This window comes from Diorhabda carinulata, chromosome 4, assembly GCF_026250575.1.
Source record: "Diorhabda carinulata isolate Delta chromosome 4, icDioCari1.1, whole genome shotgun sequence".
NCBI classification, from domain to species: Eukaryota; Metazoa; Arthropoda; class Insecta; order Coleoptera; family Chrysomelidae; genus Diorhabda; species Diorhabda carinulata.
This window is the reverse complement of record NC_079463.1, coordinates 25,830,610-25,851,140: the sequence shown is the minus strand read 5'-3', so window position 1 is coordinate 25,851,140 and position 20,531 is coordinate 25,830,610. Positions and strand designations below refer to the sequence as shown.

Sequence of the window (20,531 nt, the reverse complement as noted above, 5' to 3'; positions counted from 1 at the left end):
AGATGGATAATATATAGAGTTTTTAGTCTGTAGTGGAGATGGAAGTGTATGTTCGAATGAAACTATATAACAACAAAAATGATGATTTGCTTTTCCGCATACTGCTGGAACAAACTTGCAAATTGCAAACCTTTTTGAAAATTAGAAAATTTGAAATTAGAAGTACATAGAAAAATATATAAACGGATCCAAAACAACCGTATTACAATGGTTTTAATTGAAAACTGAGAAAAATCACAGGCAGAATAGATAACTTTCTCTGACAAGCATAGTTTCGAAATCGTGACGTCAACTCAATAGGTTCTCGAGCGGGCGCCATGTTTCGGAGTGCTTTTAATTAGTGCTGGATAGCGGTAGCGGAAGTGAAATTTGTTAAAACGACTGTGTTTTGAGATAAAATGTAAATTTCTCACCTTTCATAGAAGAAAAATGATTGAATACGTTTATGAAGATAAGAAAAATAAATTATTTAAAAAGGACCTAGACAAACCATTTCCACATTTACTACTTAACCTATCAGGATATAGAAATTGGTGGGGAAGGGGAATATGAACCGTAGTATCTATCCTCTCCTGGTTAATGAGCACAACTAATACGCTTGTAGATTTAACGGTAAGCTGGGTAATACTTATCAATACATCCTCGTATGTTGAGTGATAAAATATTTTGGCATTGAAATTTTGTTTGATTCTGTAGTAGGCTAAGAATTTTTCAATATATCCTTGTATAAAATATTTCTAAGTATCTCCATTACAATTTGTTCTATTAATAAATTGTTAAAAAACATATGATACATTTTATTTATTATCTTATTTTCTTTGTTAAAATAACTAAGTTCACATGATATTTCGTCCGATAGAAGCGCCATTCTGGTCAAATTTTGAATATAATTTACCGTCTACAAGCGGACAGTTTTTAAGCTAAGCCCCCATCTGAGATGGTTCTCCTTACCTCTACCCTCCATAATAGGAGTATTAAACAACCACTACATTCTGCTTAAATTTGGCGGGCCCCGACTACAATTGGTGCGACGTTCTGATTGATTTGAATAGCGTATGCTGTCGTGAACCTTTAACGTAATTGTCGTGAGGTGACATATGTCGCTTGCCGCTTGTCTGTGATAAAAAATAATCGTCAAAAATTAAAAGGAAAAACAAGGTTTTGACGTTTAGGTATATCTTTTTCTTAGTTTATTAATATTTCATAAAAATAAATTGTACCATTATTAGTTACTAAGGCTATTTTATTATATAACGCAAGAGTTGTATTATCCATAATTAATTCATAAATTTAAACGTATCAATTCATAGTTATGAATCACCATTTGACATTTGTGAGTCAACATTCTTCAAACTTCGATTTTCTCCTAATTTTAGGTATTCTGTACTGGAGTATGATAATTTCGAGTGAAAATTAGTTATTGAACGAATAAAATGAGTAAAGATGTCGAAACTAGTCCTTATAATAAGGATGACGACATTTTGTATTGGAAGAATCTAGCATTAGACTATCAACATCAGTATGTATTTACCATAGTTGATAATTGTTTAGTTTATTAAAAGTATTTATTTTTTATTAATTAATAAATCTAAGAGGATTTTAGGTGCTTACACCATTTAACTGCAATAAATTAACATGTTAACACTTTTGTTACTTGTTTTCAGGGCTGAAATTATAAAGAAAGATTTTGATGAGTTTATGTCAGAATCTCGACAATTAGAGAGTGAATATGAAGCTACTATAGAACAAAATGAGAAAAAAGTTAAGGACTTGTCACTGACAAATAATAGGATACAAATTGAAGTTGAATCATTAAGGGTAAGAAAAGCAATATAAATATGTTATTTTAAAATGGGGTTCTATATATGTTTTTATTGTATATTGAAACATTTGCTATTTCTTATTTATTTATTGTTTTATTTTGTATCATAGAGTCTTAAATTTATTTATACTATTCTTTGGTAGCATTTGTTGGAAGTAATGCTTAGCACTACTACTACCTTCCGGTAGAGGTAATGATCTGGAACGTGTGAATTGTCAAGCCATTATTGATTTCTGTAGATATATATATATATATATATATATATATATATATATATATATATATATATATATATATATCCTTGGCAGAATAGCAACTCTCACTACTATTTGAACTTGAACAACTTTGAAGATTGGGGTAGTGCTCACTACCCTTGGATCTAGGCTCTAATGCTTTGGTCCTAGCTTCCTCTGATGCAAGCCCATTGTTGAGGTAGCTCAGATACCATTGGCAGCCCATCCCGCTGAGTCCCCACATGTCTGCCTCCTGGTTGTCAAGTTTCCGGCAAGTTCTTCTCTTATTTGGTAGAAGAGGGAGATTCCATTTCTCGTGAGGTATTCTCATTTGAGAGGTGGAGGGTTTCTCTATTTTTGCAGTGTGTTTCCTATGTTTTTTCATTTTCTTTTATTTCTTAATGTCTTCGTGGTAGTTCTCACGAGGAGCTAGGGAAAGGTTGGTCCATTCAAGCAGAGCCCCGCATGCGAGTCCCAGACGATGAATACATATGTGCTGAAAGCTCTGAATAATATTAGAGTTAGTACACTTTGGTGTTTAATTTTGTCACAATTCCACTACGCACTTAATGTAGATTTAGTTATTTAGTTTAATAAGTTAACTTTCATTATAGATCTAGTAAGCTTCTTGAAATGCAAGGTAGGTGTCATTTTTAGAAGCCTGAATTTCTTTGAACGAAAATTATTTTTCTCATTTACTCAACTATATTCTACCTTTTTTGTCCAAATTGGTATAAACAAAGTGTACAGATACCTCGCATGGAAATTATTCAATATAACATTTAAATGTAAAATTTAATTGTCAATTATTTGAAACCTACAAACAGGTTACTATTACAAATGCAGAAATGGCTAGAATCAATATTTTTTTTTTAGAACAAATTAGAACAATGTAATAAAGAAAATATTAGCTTACAAAGTGAAGTGCAGAATTTCAAGAAAGAAAAATTACAACTATCACAATACATCAGAGATTTGGAACAGAAAAATGATGATTTGGAAAGGTCTAGGAGAATTGTGGAAGAAAGTATATCTGGATTACAGGCAGCTTTTAACTCCGCATTGGAAAGAAATGCTATACTGGAATCAGAAGTTGACGAAAAAGAAAATCTCAAAGAAAAGCTACAGAGGGTAGTAGACGAAACTAGAGGTATGTAAATGCAAATATGTGTTGAGCGTTTTTTTTTTGTTGAACAAAATTTATAATATCGATTTGTGAATTTGTAGATTTGAAACAAGAACTTCTAGTCAAAGAAAAAGAAAAAATACCAGATAATGAACGAATTTTAAATGGTTTCCAAAAAACCATAATTGATTCTAATCGTCTTAAAGAAAATGAAACACAGACTACACCGGCTAAACGTAAGAAAACATTTTACAAATCATTGATAGACTCATAAATTTGATATACTGAAATTTTAATAGTCGCCAAATGCTCCAAGTATCATTGCACATATCAATTTTACTGAATTCTTAAAAGTTAATTGTTATAAAAGAATATAGGTCAATTTAAAATTTCGCACAGGTTCACATAACTGGAAGTTTGAAAAAGTAAATATATTTAAAGTTAATTTATATTATAATTACTTCAATCAATATATTTGCATGGACTATTGAATGTGTGTAATAATAAAGAAACTTCTGTCCTCATCCTTTTAAAATATCTCTTTTTACAGAAAATAATAGAAACTCTCATCACAACAATTTAGTACAAGCCACTATAATCACCAAAATTTAATAAATTATCCAATTTATAGTTCTGAAATTACATCTGAATGTAATTTTGGATTTCAAAAGCTTAGAAACAAAAATTTGTAAGAACTTCTAACGTCATTTTAACCTTTTCCATTCGTTACTGAAATTTTGGTATCAAGCTCCCAGAAATCCTGTTTGTTAAAAGTTTGATTAATTTTTTATTGCAACATTTTTTAGTGTGTATTCCAATTAAGTTGGAATTTCTGGAACTTTTGGTGATATTCACACAGAATACACTGTTTACACCATCACTACACCAACACTCACAATTACACTGTCTGACGCGCATTTAGATAACCAAGTTATCGTTTTTAGAGACTGAAGCTAAACTAAAATCTAATAACTTGACTTACCTGTTTTATACTAAATTTTCCCACCAATAAACCTCCAGCGAAAATTAATTCCATTCATTCTTTGACTACTAAACTATAGATAGGGCTTTAAGGAATTGGCCCTTTGACCATATTTAAGCTACTCTTATGTCTAGCAATTTCAATGCTTTCAAATAATTTATTATTGGATATCTTTTTTAACAATTTTACATTATTAATATTTATGTCATGATTGTGACTGGCAGCGTGATCGGCAATACTCGATTTTTTGGTCTGTCCATATTTAATGTGCTCTTTAAACCTGACAATAACGGATTTCTTAGTCTGCCCAATCCTCTTTATACAAAAGAATTGGAAGGAATATTTAACAGAGTGGGTTTTAAATTGGTTTCAAATCCAACAATACATTGAAACAATTGTAGGGCAATCATAAGGATAAAATACTAAATTTGGAAAAGAGTGGTATATTTGAAATTAGCTGTGGTGATTGTGACGGAAAGTATATTGGGCAGACTAAGAGATCCGTTATTGTCCAGTTTTAAGAGCACATAGCCCATTTGAAATATGGACGGACCGGAAAATCAGGTATCACAATCATGACATAAATATTAATAATGTAAAATTGTTAAGAAATGTATCCAATCATAAATTGTTGGATACATTTGAAGGCATTGAAATTGCTAGATGTAAGAGTAGCTTAAATAGAGACAAAGGACCAATTCCTTACAGCCCACTATATAGTATAGTTTTTTCCCGCTGGAATTAATTTTCGCGGGATAACGTTTATTGGTGGGAAAATTTAGTATAGAATAGGTAAGTCAAGTTATTAGATTTTAGTTTACCTTCAGTCTTTGAAGACGATAACTTGGTTATCGAAACGCGCGTCATACAGTGTAATTATGAGTGTTGGTGTAGTGGCATAAATAGTGTATTCGGTATTTATTCCAATTAATTAAGATATTAGTTTCCTGTGCCAAATTTTTTCATGATACCTGTATAGATTTTCATCAAAATTATTTCTAGAATACTGTTTTATTTATTTGACATTATGTTAAGAAATAAAAAAGTGATAATAATCACACATATATATTTGTTAAATTGCTTTGGCAGATGCTACTTGGATTATTTGCATTATACATTGCATTGGTGCTGGTATATTGATATAATTAAACCATGGTGTCAAAAATGCTTCTGTAATAATTTTGAATTTCAGCTTGTGTATATATTTGAATTCTGAATTATTTTTGTATTAGTTTTCCTCTGCAGTTTTTGTATTTCCAGGCTCTCCAAATTATAAGTATTTTCTTCCATCTTCCATCCTTTTGTCTAATGTTACCAGAAAAAATTCTCTAATCACAATGTTATACAGTATAATCTCACTAATCCGGCACTCCAATAGATCGGCACGTCCAATAATCCGGAACTCTTCGCCCACGCCTCCCTCGACCCTCTACACTTGTGTGCTTCGGTCGCTGCGTCGTCGACTAGCAGTCTAATCTCAAAACTTATCACGTGCACGTATTTGTTTTTATCAAGTGAGTGAGTTTATAGTTAAAAATGTCAAATAAACACACAAGATACTAGATTTGAATAAAAAGAAGTTAGATAGTGGGGAAAACATGTGCAAATTGGCAAAAGAATATGGTGTTGGGCATGCTACTATATGCAATTTTGAGAAAAAAAGGCAAAATGTAGTAGATCCCGTCAAGACAATGGATTCAGGACGAGGAAAGGGTAAAACTCTAAAAGTTGGCGATTGTCCAAAGATGGAAAACGCTTTCTACATGTGGTTCATACAACGGCTTTCTAAACACATTCCTATATCTGGAGAAATTCGGAAAGCCAAAGTAATCGAATTTTGTAATTACCCAAGATGATTTTCGTGCCAGCGATGGATAGCTGAAAAAATTTAAAAAGCAGTAAAGCCATTTATCCAGCATTTTATAAACAAAGTAGAAGAACTGGGTCTTCTTCCTGACCAAATCTATAACGCAGATGAGGGTGGTCTGTTCTGGAGATTGTTGCCCAATAAAACATTCGTATCTTCTAAAGAAGCAAGTGCACCAGGTGTTAAAGTGAGTAAAGATAGAATCACATTCATGTCGTGTTCAAATGCTACTAGAATGCACAAATTGGATTTGTTAGTGATTGGTAAAGCAAAAAATCAAATTAGAAGTTGGGTCACGAGAGAAGTATTCAGTGAATGGTTTCATAAAGACCTTGTCCCAGAAGTCAAGAAGTTTATGAAAAGATCCAACTTGCCCACAAAAGCTTTACTCGTACTTGACAATGCTCCAGGCCACCCAAATGAACTTGAATCAAGTGGTGGAAATATCCAAACCATCTTCCTACCACCAAACTGCACACCTTTACTTCACCTGATGGATTAAAATGTTATTCAAAATGTAAAGTCTTTGAAGCAGAGCCTTAAAGGATCCTGAAGATAATCTACCTATTGCCCATTGGTTACAAAATCTATCAGAAAAAGGATTGGAGACCAGTGAAGAAAATTTAAATTCTTGGTTAGGTTAGGTTAGAAGCACAGCAAATGATGACAGATGAAGAAATTGTATCTGACGCAGTACAAGAAGAAAGCTTTGTAGAAATATTGGAGCCACCAACTACTATACCAGTAAGAGTTAAACCAGATAATGCTTTGATTTGTTTCAATACGTGCATAACATGGGCAGAAGAAAACGGCATATCTGCCAAAGGTTATTAAGCAAGGACTACAATTTGCACAAAAGCAGATCTCAATTAAGAATTATTTTAAAACTAAATTTTAAATGGCTCTCGGCCATATCTCGGGAACCGTTTATAGTACACCTTCGGGAAAAAAAATTATAACAAAAGTGACTTCGAGAAAAATCTGGAAATTATTAACAGCGTTGTAGGTCCACCGTTAGGGGGCGTAATTAAATACCAAAAATTATAAAATGAATTATTTACAAATTTTGCCTAATTAAGATGTATTTAAACTATGATTATCGTATTCTAGAAATTCAGCGTATATTTGATACAACTCTGTAAATAATTTACAGGTTTTTCTCGAGGTCCCTTTTGTTATAATTTTTTTTTCCGAAGCTGTACTATAAATCGTATATCCCGAGATATGGCCGAGAGCCATTCTTATTGGGACACCCGGTACATATTAATTTAATACATTACATACATTTATTCCCTCTACGAAATGCTTTATTTTATTCATTACTTACGACTTTTCCACTATAATCTAGTAATCCGAACGTCCCAGAAATCCGGCACCCTCCGGTTTTTAATAGTGCCGGATTAGTGAGATTATTCTGCACTTACATAATAAAAATTGAATTAACAGGAGATAATAGACATAGGGTGAAACTAAAAGGTGCAAATGTGAAATATCATCTTGTCTAAAATAATGGCTTCCATCCCTTTTCAGTTAATAACAATATACTCATAGGGTAGACATCATTCACAGCTCTGTTTATTTGTTCTCAGATATTAATATTTAATATACATATGCTTTTCTATTTCTAATCCAAGATTTCAATTGAGTTAATCCAATATTTATTACATTTTAATAAGTTAATATTAAATTAAATTATATTCAGAGAGTAACCTTACAAATCAAGAATTTAGCTGGTAACAAATTTGGGTTTTCTTCTGTTGGAACGCTGATTAATAACATGTTTAGTGCACATAGTATGATAATCATAACATAAAATATAAAAATTAATTTAAATATTAACAATTGTGTTTGGATGTTATGCTAAAATTAGTATGCTGTAGCAAATATGGAAGAATTATTAAGTTTTTAAGGTTAATATAAATTTTATGTATGTTAAGTATTGGAACAAAATAATTTATTTGTTTATTATTTATGCTTTATCTGATATTTTTAATGAATTTATCCAGTTTTTAACCTTTCATACTGTACCTCGCTATAAATTGACATTTTTTTCACAAATAGAGATTGATTAAAACGTTTTCTACAAAATCAACTAATTTAATGATGATGATATCACAAAATGAATACGGATTAAATGCTCTTTTCCCTTTTATTTTGAATATATATTTTGAGAAGTACAAAGCTTCACAGTTTTCAGATAAAAATATGAAAAATATGTGAATTAAATAAAGATTAAAAATCTCAACAACAAAAATTAGAAAGTATTCATTTGTATTGTTTCGTCAAGTTGTCTGAACTCTGTTTCTCATTTAATTCATAAATCAAGGCTTCAACTTTGTTTTTAATAATCTCAATACTCATTTTTATTACTATTATTCCATTGAAAACGGCAACAGAATGTGTCTAATTATGTGGCATCTGGACTATTAAATGGCCATAAAATAGAGCACCAATCCAATTATCAAGCTGGTCATATACATATTATCTTCCAAAGCTCTGTGAGTTTCTCTCTCATGCCTTGATAATATTTAAAAATGTATTAATCTCGCCGAATTATTTAAAAAAAATAATTTATGGGCTATTTTAAAGTTTACTTCTAATCGACTTTCACCGATAATAACAAGTGTTCGCCGGGAAGGTATACTACTTTGTTTATAATTTTTGATTAAATGAATGAGAATGGATCTTATATTGATAAATGTTTTATTTAATATTGGCAATTATGTATGTAATACAATATCAGATAAATGTCCGCCTCTGCGGTATTTCATTACTTTCATCGCGAATATTTTGTTTGAGCTACTCCAGCGTTTCTGGTTTGTTTGCATAAACCTTGCTTTCCAGATATCTGTCCGGAGCAGTCAAATCAGGCGACCGTGGAGGCCAATCAACATCACCATTTCTTGAAATAACTTGTTGTGGAAAGAGGTCACGCAGTAATTCCATTGTAATCCTGGCTTCCATTGTAATCCTGGCTGTATGCGATGTGGCACCGAAGTAAGGTCCTGACTAAATTGTACACCAGACTGTCATTTTTAATGGATGCAAAGGTGACTGATGAATATTTTGAGGGTTTTCTATTGCCCAGAACCGACTATTTTGTTTATTTACATATCCATTCAAATGAAAATGTGCCTCGTCACTCATTATAATTTTTTCATGAAAATCGGGGTTGTCATGGACGAGCTGTAACATCATATTGGCATATGTACGGCGGCGTAAATGGTCTTTTGGAAGAAGCTCTTGTGTCAACTGAATCTTAAATGAAACCTTGTGCAAAATTGTAGCCAAAGTTGCTCTTTGAAGACCAAGTTCCTGAGCACGGCATCGAATTGAGGTTGATGGATTGTTTTCTTGAGTAGCATTGGTGTTTTCAGCCGATCTTGCAGTACGTTATGGAATTTGCCACGTCTCTACTTCTGGACTGCCAGATATGAACTGTAATGTTTATCAAAATGGCGGCAAAACAAAGTAATATACCTTCCCGGCGGACACCTTGTATTAACAAATACGTTACTTTATGAATAGTTAGAAATTTAAAAATTTCTGTAATCAAACATCTATTTTGCTGAATGATAATTATCTGAATACTGTTTTTATTCTATCAATGTTACAAATAATTCGGATTAAATATGTATTGGTGTTTAGTTTGGCAAAGTTAGAGCTATAAAGAAAAAAATATTTTTTCTGAAAAACATGCGTGATAGCGTAATGTATTTTCAGATGATTACCAAGCCCCTATTTCACCGGCATCGAGGGTGATGGCATTGAATATTGTTAGCGATCTTATTAGGAAAATTGGAGTAAGTAAATAATAGTTGTATGTGAAAGTTTGCTGTGGAAATTGATGTATATAATGAACGTACTAAAAGATTGTGAAAATAAGTTTCCAGATCATCAAGTCAAAAATTTTTCATGCATTCGAATATTTTCTGTAGTGGATTTTAGCAGAGCCGTCAAATTTTCTAATTATCCAAGAATTGGAATAAAACGAGTTTTTAACAAAAATACGGTGAAATTATAGAGTAAAGATTAATCTTATTCAAAAACTGCCGTTTGCGTTCGCTCATTTCAATGTTTAATCCATGACCAGAATGGCTTTTATCTTCTCAGTCATAATCAGGCAGATTACGCTTCGAAATGCTTCCCTTTTAGCACATTATTTTTGGGAAGGAGAATGGTAGGAGAAGGGAGCCCCTGTCTCCTTTTTCCTATATCATTTTGTAAAAATTCCAATACCCCCTTTTGAAATTCAGAGTTTACAATTGATTTATAATTTTTTTGTTTGTTGTTTGTTAAAATAGTCTTCCCACTTATCTCACATTTTAATTTGTTTTCTTTCTCCTCAACTGATAATATTCCATTTTATTTAAAAATTTTTCTGTTTTTTTTAAGATGTCAATTATTAGGGTTGAAACCCGGCAAGAGACTCTTCCTTAGGAAGTGGTATTCGGCCTCAGTTAAAGTAAATATAAACTGGTACTCAGATGGGGTGAATAATTAATATTAAATTGGATGCCACCAGCTTTTCAACAAACTACGTTAAAAATTAATAAAAAAGGCGGAAAAGCTGGAAACAACTTATAAATTAAATAAAAATAAAAATTGAACATTCTAAAACTATTCCCTGTTACGATTATCCAAATTAATATCTATTGATAAGAACAACAAAAAAAGTTTCAGCAACAAATTTATTGAAAATATAATAAATTCGCATTAACTGCGTATCCAAAAGAGCACAATGAACAAAAGCTGATATAAATTAAAAACAACTCGGACTTATTTATATATTAAAGATACGACTGGGACTTATCTATGAAATCCGGGATGGTTGCAGCTCTCAACTGGATTCCCAGAGTTGATGTTGAGTTTGAAGTCTGGTGGTTGTGTGGAAACTCCCAACCTGGCAGCTGTAGAACTGCGGGAAAAAATATGATGAGTAAGGAAACGGGAACACAGATAGAAATTACGGAAGAAGGAACGAGTAGAAAGAACAGATTTGAACAAAAAGAAGCTTAAACATACAAAAAAACTGAATTTATATGTTTATATTTCTGTTCCCCAAATAAATAGAAAATGCGAATTCATATGAAAACTATTGTACAAAATTTGCTTAAAACAAAAGAAAATCCAGAAAGATAACTGAAATTTTTGTAAGCACAATAAAAAAAACAAAGAAAAACTGTGTGACTACTGTGCTACAATACGTGAAGAAAGGAATATTCAAACGTGTTTGAAGAAAAATGTAACAAGCCGAATGGCATGTTACAGGGTAATATCGCTAACTTCAGAGCTTATAGTAATTAGCTAAAATTAGAAACATTTACATTCATGATTGAATTCACGGAAGTTACATAGGGAAGAGGGACGATCGACGATGTATTGCAAGCTTCCGAGAATTGAAGGGTACATAATTTTAGTAAATATGCCGCCAGGGCGTCGCTGCGATTGCTAATGACTAAAGACCTCTTTTTGTTATTGTTTAGTAGTAGTAACCGCGGAAAGGAGTGATCGTATTTATGTACTAATTGATAAAAGAAATATAAATTAATTTTTTGAATCATAATTATTATCGTTGTTTTTATTACAGTTTAAGGAAAAGTAAAATTTTAAATTAACTAAAAAACATATTAAATGTGCTAAAATAAAATACTGTAATAACGGAATTCTTATCAATGCATAATAAATAATAAATAAATTTTATTTAAGGAAAAGTAGAATATTAAAAAGGGAAATAATCAAATAAATTTTGAAAAAGTATTTATTAGCTTCGTTATTATAATTTCAAAAGACGAGAAAAAGAAGTTTTCATACATAAGTAGTATCAATATAGAAATGTTCACTCGCATATTGTTCAGTACACGGAATAATGGAAGTATCAATATCTTTAGTATTCCTACTCTCTCTTAAATCAGTAGGGTTTAAAGTTAGAAGAGAACCTTGTTTCAGTGCATATCTTATTCGCATCAATTCTTCAGTACAATTGGCCATATTATTTTTATCACTTTTAATGATATCGCCTTCATTGAAGTACAGTTCACAAACATAACTCCCACATTTTCAGCACATCAGAAAATGAACATAAGCATTGCAATTCATTTTAAGCTTATGAACTGCCTATTTATATTATTTGAAGATCAAAGTAAGCTAAAACAACAATTTGAAATAACACCTAACTTGTAGATGAACATAAATATCCACTTGCTCAGTTTGTAATAATTTGAATAAATATCTTTAAAAAAATAAAAAAAAGTCAATTCGCTTTGGTTAAAAATACAAGACAAGCATTTTTTTCAAGCTAATTAATAAAAAATATAATTATCAGTTTATGTTTATAATTTTCTCACTTATTCAGTTATTTTGATTAATAGTTTATAAAAAATACAAGTCAAGCATTTTTTTAAACTAATTAATAAATAATATGAATATCTGCTTATGTTTATAATTTTCTTAATTAATTCAGTTATTTTAATTAATAGTTTATTAAAAATAAAAAAAATTAAGTTAGTTATGGCACAGTAAATAATTATGTATAATTCGAAGTCAGTTCGCTTTGGTTAAAAATACAAGACAAGCATTTTTTCAAGCTAATTAATAAAAAATATAATTATCTGTTTATGTTTATAATGTTCCTAATTAATTCAGTTATTTTGATTAAAAGTTTATTAAAAATAAAAAAATTAAGTTAGTTATGGCACAGTAAATAATTATGTACATTTCGAAGTCAATTCGCTTTGGTTAAAAATACAAGTCAAGCATTTTTTTAAGCTTATTAATAAATAATATAAATATCTGTTTATGTTTATAATTTTCTCACTTAATTCAATTATTTTAATTAATAATTTATTAAAAAAACAAGTCAAGCATTTTTTAAGCTAATTAATAAATAATATAATTATCTGTTTATGTTTATAATTTTCTTAATTAATTCAGTTATTTTAATTAATAGTTTATTAAAAATAAAAAAATTTAAGTTAGTTATGGCACAGTAAATAATTATGTATATTTCGAAGTCAATTCGCTTTGGTTAAAAATACAAGTCAAGCATTTTTTTAAGCTTATTAATAAATAATATAAATATCTGTTTATGTTTATAATTTTCTTAATTAATTCAGTTATTTTAATTAATAGTTTATTAAAAATAAAAAAATTTAAGTTAGTTATGGCACAGTAAATAATTATGTATATTTCGAAGTCAATTCGCTTTGGTTAAAAATACAAGTCAAGCATTTTTTTAAGCTTATTAATAAATAATATAAATATCTGTTTATGTTTATAATTTTCTTAATTAATTCAGTTATTTTAATTAATAGTTTATTAAAAATAAAAAAATTTAAGTTAGTTATGGCACAGTAAATAATTATGTATATTTCGAAGTCAATTCGCTTTGGTTAAAAATACAAGTCAAGCATTTTTTTAAGCTTATTAATAAATAATATAAATATCTGTTTATGTTTATAATTTTCTTAATTAATTCAGTTATTTTAATTAATAGTTTATTAAAAATAAAAAAATTTAAGTTAGTTATGGCACAGTAAATAATTATGTATATTTCGAAGTCAATTCGCTTTGGTTAAAAATACAAGTCAAGCATTTTTTTAAGCTTATTAATAAATAATATAAATATCTGTTTATGTTTTTAATTTTCTTAATTAATTCAGTTATTTTAATTAATAGTTTATTAAAAATAAAAAAATTTAAGTTAGTTGTGGCACAGTAAATAATTATGTATATTTCGAAGTCAATTCGCTTTGGTTAAAAATACAAGTTAAGCATTTTTTAAGCTAATTAATAAATAATATAAATATCTGTTTATGTTTATAATTTTCTTAATTAATTCAGTTATTTTAATTAATAGTTTATTAAAAATAAAAAAATTTAAGTTAGTTATGGCACAGTAAATAATTATGTATATTTCGAAGTCAATTCGCTTTGGTTAAAAATACAAGTCAAGCATTTTTTTAAGCTTATTAATAAATAATATAAATATCTGTTTATGTTTATAATTTTCTTAATTAATTCAGTTATTTTAATTAATAGTTTATTAAAAATAAAAAAATTTAATTTAGTTGTGGCACAGTAAATAATTATGTATATTTCGAAGTCAATTCGCTTTGGTGAAAAATACAAGTCAAGCATTTTTTTAAGCTTATTAATAAATAATATAAATATCTGTTTATGTTTATAATTTTCTTAATTAATTCAGTTATTTTAATTAATAGTTTATTAAAAATAAAAAAATTTAAGTTAGTTATGGCACAGTAAATAATTATGTATATTTCGAAGTCAATTCGCTTTGGTTAAAAATACAAGTCAAGCATTTTTTTAAGCTTATTAATAAATAATATAAATATCTGTTTATGTTTATAATTTTCTTAATTAATTCAGTTATTTTAATTAATAGTTTATTAAAAATAAAAAAATTTAAGTTAGTTATGGCACAGTAAATAATTGTGTATATTCGAAGTCAATTCGCTTTGGTTAAAAATACAAGTCAAGCATTTTTTTAAGCTTATTAATAAATAATATAAATATCTGTTTATGTTTATAATTTTCTTAATTAATTCAGTTATTTTAATTAAAAGTTTATTAAAAATAAAAAAAATTAAGTTACCTATGGCACAGTAAATAATTATGTATATTTCGAAGTCAATTCGCTTTGGTTAAAAATACAAGTCAAGCATTTTTTTAAGCTTATTAATAAATAATATAAATATCTGTTTATGTTTATAATTTTCTTAATTAATTCAGTTATTTTAATTAATAGTTTATTAAAAATAAAAAAATTTAAGTTAGTTATGGCACAGTAAATAATTATGTATATTTCGAAGTCAATTCGCTTTGGTTAAAAATACAAGTCAAGCATTTTTTTAAGCTTATTAATAAATAATATAAATATCTGTTTATGTTTATAATTTTCTTAATTAATTCAGTTATTTTAATTAATAGTTTATTAAAAATAAAAAAAATTAAGTTACCTATGGCACAGTAAATAATTATGTATATTTCGAAGTCAATTCGCTTTGGTTAAAAATACAAGTCAAGCATTTTTTTAAGCTTATTAATAAATAATATAAATATCTGTTTATGTTTATAATTTTCTTAATTAATTCAGTTATTTTAATTAATAGTTTATTAAAAATAAAAAAATTTAAGTTAGTTATGGCACAGTAAATAATTATGTATATTTCGAAGTCAATTCGCTTTGGTTAAAAATACAAGTCAAGCATTTTTTAAGCTAATTAATAAATAATATAATTATCTGTTTATGTTTATAATTTTCTCACTTAATTCAATTATTTTAATTAATAATTTATTAAAAATACAAGTTCAGCATTTTTTAAAGCTAATTATAAAAATATATTTATCTGTTTATTTTTATCATTCTCTTAATTAATTCAGTTATTTCAATCAATAGTTTATTAAAAATGAAAACAATTAGGTTACCTGTGGCAATTATGACGATCATTTGCACTGTTACTTTTTCCTTAAAAATTTTCAACTCATTTACTACTACTAAATAATAACAAACCCCATTTGCTGGACTTGGCGAACTCAGCGCCGCCCTGACGGCATATTTACGAAAATTATGTATCCTTCATTTTTACCGGAAGCAATAACTGTCGAAAACTCTATAGCGATCGTCCTCCTTCCTATCTAGCCTCCGTGATTGAATTTATTAAACAACTCACAATCTTTTAGAGGGTTATTGCTTGAAATTTATTTTGTGTTCACATCATTTTTTAAAACACTTGGAAATGGAATTGGAAATGCAGTGAAGGTGTGCTTATCTCAAAATGGATGATTACAATACAATAACCGTACCTAGGATATTCTAATAATAAAACGTGAAAATTTCGATATTGTATCGAGTTCTCTTGTCGTCACCCCACTCTACGTCTGGAATATACTCAATAACAATACTTAGTATCATTGAATTCCGAGCTCCCAGTAAATGTTATATATTTTCTTTCTAACATAAAATCGGTAATATCAATACCAGTTTATACAATGAGCGTTATCAATGTTTTTTTTGTAAGTACTAGTCCTACAGTATTATCAGATGTTTTTAGAAACGGCATCTAGAAGGCTGAACACGAAGAGCCATAGAGACAAGGTCAGTGACCAAGACAATAAAGTGGCAAAGCGATTAGCTCTAAAATATCGTCGAAAAGGACAATAACAAGTGCAGTGGTAATAATAATACGAAGTTTGGAATCAGAAATGGAACCGGTTTATCTTTAGTGATGAGTCCCGGTTCTGCGTGGACAAACCTTAGATATGAAGAACATGACACGAACATCGAAAACCTAAATTTTGATTTAGCTGCATTTTTTCATTTATTGTATGTAGTGCTATTGTTTGTAGCTAATCTTCATTACTAGTCTTCATCGTTGGTGATTTGATCTTCATGTCGCCTGTGTGGGTTTCACCGTGTGTACCGTTTGAATTTTCCGCTGCGAGATAATTATCTATTCTTTGACGATCTTCTCGTATTTGATGCAAGATAGGTGCAGGAAGCAAATTGTTCTTCACAATATTCCTTCTCTGATCAGCTATTCGTTGTTCCATTAACTGCTACAATGGACAACAAAATCAGGATGAATGGCGTATCGGTAGGTGGTCATATCGGTCTCCATGTTGGTTGCTCTGAAATAGGAGCGCATAATGAATGAATTCAACTCACTGGTCCACTTTATGCGCTTCCTAGACAATCTGGCTGTCGTAGTCATAGACACATTGACTCGCGTCGTCGTAGAAACAGCAAGAGCAGGTGGAGTAGAGTTAGTGTGTTAATTATCACAGTAGCCCTACTAAGCGTCATGTTTTGATTGCCGCTAGCCGAGGGAGTGAATTACTATTATTATTCAATATTTGATTGCGTACATGGTTTTAGGCACGACGCGGGTTGCTGACATAATAACTGGGACTATTTCCACATTTTCGCTGTGCCACATCTGTTTAATCTCAATTTTTCTCAGCTTCTCCGTTTTCCATCGCCTATATGATATCTCCGTTGGGAAGTTGCACATTTCCTTTCTTGCACTGTCCATTATTATTATTGTAATATGTCTCCAATTGAACACGTGAGACATAATGGTAAAAAAATAAGAAATTTTCAGTATCCTCTTCAAATTAAGTTTAAGATTTAGATTAAGAATAAAATTTTAATTGATTACGAGGATGTATTGAAAAATTCTTAGCCTACTATAGAAACAAACAAAATTTCAACTTCAAAATATTTTATTTCTCAACATATTCTCCTCTTAATTGCATACATTTATTACAGCAAACCTGCAACGTCTCTAGACCTTTCAAAAAAAAATGTTTCTTGCTCTGCAAACCAGACCTCCACAGCTTTTATTACCTCCTCGTTGGAAGAGAATTTACGAACTTTTAAACTTTTTTTAGTTGAGAAAAGAGATGTTAGTCGGACGGAGCCAAATCTGGTGAATAAGGGGGGTGTTCTAGTAATTCAAACCCTAAATCACGAATTTTTTGTATAGCAATATGAGATTTGTGTGCAGGGGCGTTGTCCTGCAAAAACAAAACACCTTTGGATAGCTTACCGCGCTTTTTCTCTTTGATTTTTTCCCGTAGAGTGGTCAGTAATATCGTATAGTAATCTCCAGTTATTGTTCTACCTTTATCCAAAAAATCAATCCTAATTACTCCATGGCAATATCAAAAAAACTGTAGCAACAACAAATTGACGTGAACTATAAGATGCACGCGTTCGTATGAAATATTCAGTGCTTCAGATATCCGTTTTAGCCCAATTCGACCGTCTTATAAAATCACGTCATGAACTGCATCGATATTTTCGGGGACTGACACAGAAACTGTCTTTCCCGATCGGTCATCATCTTGGAAAATTTACCTCTTTTGGAGCTTGCAGTTCAATTTTCCACGGTCGCATACGAAGGACATTGATCGCCAAGGGTATTAAGCGTATCTTCGTAAATATGCTTACCTCTTAACCCTTTTAAATACAGGTACTTTATGATAATCATTTTTCTTTTAATTTATTGCGTAACTCTGGTTCACTTTTTTTATTACGAATTCCGCTACATGTATGCTAAATATTACTCAAATATAATAATTTACACTGGGTGATTTGTTTTCTATGTTACTGAGTATATTGTTTTTGTTAAGAGAATATTGTTTTAATCTCAAATATGTACTTGTTTTTTCATGACGATTTATGGGTGTAAGATCCACATTTTGTGAATAACAGTACAAAAAAAGTGATACTGGTTTTGCTTTATTTTTGGACACTCGTTAAAACAAAAATTATCTTATATTTAATCTCGAACGCTTATATTGATTTATTTTTTCCAAAAAAAAATACATTTGTATTTTTAAAAGGTACCGTGGTTTTTTTAAAAATTTAGTTTATGTGTCTTAGGTTTAGATAGATGTCAAAAAACCAAGCTTTTTATCAATAATTGATTTTAAATGATTTTAACAGAAAAAAGTGAAATGAAAGTGAAACTTTTTTACTCACCACAATCAAAATAGTACAGCCTCGTGGCTTAGCAGAAAAATGTGAAGCAGTTCTAATATTTAGTGAAGCAGGCTGTAACTATCATGATAATATTTAATGAACGTCTTCCATATCATCCAATTAATCGACATTAGTAGATACTCAAAATTTTTTGAACCTGGTTCTATTGGAAACAATATACGGGATGGTAGAAAAAAGTCTTCTGAGGAATAAGTTAATATTTGTAATAAATGTTTCCACTTCAAGTAGAAATGTTGCTAGCGAATGCGAAGAAGAAAATTTTTAAAAAAGCAAAAATTCAATCCATATAAAGTAGATGGTTCCAGAGCGACGATATTGTGAAACTATTGATAATAATATTTCACAAGATACAAATTGCGAATGTTTCGATAGTGTCCGAATAAATTCAATGTTTGGGCAGGTGTACTAGGGGATCATATTAATCTTTATCGAAGAAAATTCAACGAGAGAAACTTATCTCAACCTGTTATGGATACAAATAGTCCACGCATTTAATGATTTAGTTGGAAACAATTATTTTTCAGCAGGATGGAGCATACTTTTTTCACTCTTCTGCGCATGTGTCAATCATCATGACTTTTCACACAGATAGATCTTATCCATGGTTCGATATCTGTTAGCCTTCCTGAGATAATGGCCACATCCGGTATCTCCGTAAAAAAAAAAAGATTTAATAAATCGATTTCTCGTAATATCAACAGTCTATGTGTAGAGATTCTTGACGATCGTCGTGGGGTGTTTTATCATACTCTTACCTTAATTTTTTTACATGATATATTTTACAATGATATCCTAGGATACTTACGGTTACAATGTAATCATTTATTTCTATTTATGGTGATTAGTTTAGTTGTTGAAAATCGGCAACGATCATTTTTTTTCATAGAAATTATAGAGGGTGTTTCATTAATCATAAGATAGTGAATCTAGGTATGTTAACTATGAGGATTTACTGCACGATGTATATCGTTGTCTTCTTTTATTTTTAATTTTATTATTATACAGGGTCTGGCAGTGGAATGTGACGTTTTTCTCTACATTGTAGTGATTAGAAATTTTGTTGTAAAAGATGTAAAAATCTCTGAAAAATTAGACTCATTGAATGCAGTTTTTAAGATTTTATTATGTTTTAAAAATTACAGATTTTAAATGTCCACCATTAAACTTTACATTTTTCAATATTTTTTCGGACTTGGTTCATAACTGCGCCTCGAAGTCTTTCATCAATTCTTCTTATCTCCGTGCGAGGCTTGTTTAGATACATAAGAAACAATCTGGAGCCGTTAAGTCAGGAGAACGTGCTGGCCAGGCAAGGTCTCCATTTCGGGAAATTAATCTCCCAGGAAACTCATTCCATAAAAACTGCATAACTATTCTAGCGGTATGACTAGTTGCCCCATCCTGTTGAAACCATATTTCGTGATCTTCAACTCTCAATCTACGTAATTCGGTAGTGAGAAATGTTTGTAGCATTTGCAAATATCGCTTCGAGGTAACGGTAACAGTTCGATTGTTCTCTTCAAAAAAATACGGTCCAATAATCCCAAGGGTTGCAATACCGCACCAAACCGTAATTTTTTGGGCATGTAAAGGTTTCTCATGCAACTGCATTGGTTGTTCTGCACACCAATATCGAAAGTTTTGTTTATTAACAAAACCCAAAAATAAAAATGAGTTTCATCCGACATAATTAAATTATCCATCAAATCTTCTCTTTCGCCCAACAATCTTCGAATTCCCTGCAAAATGCAAGTCTGTTAGGGTCTGTTGGGATAATTTATGCACAATCTGTATTTTATACGGATGAAACTTAAGATCATCATGCAAAATACGGCGCACTGTACGATCTGACAAGTTTAGAGCCCCTGCATGTTTATTCGCTGAACGTGTTGGACTGGCTGTTACTGCTTCTTCAACTCTTCTAATATGTTCAGGCGTTCGCTCAGAACGGCAAGAACCAGCAAACCTATCA

The 20,531-nt window shown here is 30.0% G+C and overlaps 1 protein-coding gene across 4 annotated transcripts in view; it reads left to right on the top strand.

Moving 5' to 3' along the window:
- The first annotated feature begins 1,039 nt into the window (after positions 1 to 1,039).
- LOC130893528 (nuclear distribution protein nudE homolog 1) overlaps positions 1,040 to 20,531 on the top strand; it is a 40,626-nt gene continuing 21,134 nt past the window's right edge. For all 4 annotated transcript variants that reach the window (XR_009059216.1, XM_057799752.1, XM_057799750.1 and 1 more), the window contains exons 1-6: positions 1,040 to 1,172; positions 1,377 to 1,519; positions 1,665 to 1,818; positions 2,932 to 3,205; positions 3,283 to 3,417; positions 9,754 to 9,833. Coding sequence is in view for 3 of the 4 variants with exons in the window: in XM_057799752.1 (XP_057655735.1) it covers positions 1,434 to 1,519; positions 1,665 to 1,818; positions 2,932 to 3,205; positions 3,283 to 3,417; positions 9,754 to 9,833 (729 nt within the window). In the remaining variant the exon portion in view is untranslated. The remainder of the gene's footprint in view (positions 1,173 to 1,376; positions 1,520 to 1,664; positions 1,819 to 2,931; positions 3,206 to 3,282; positions 3,418 to 9,753; positions 9,834 to 20,531) is intronic.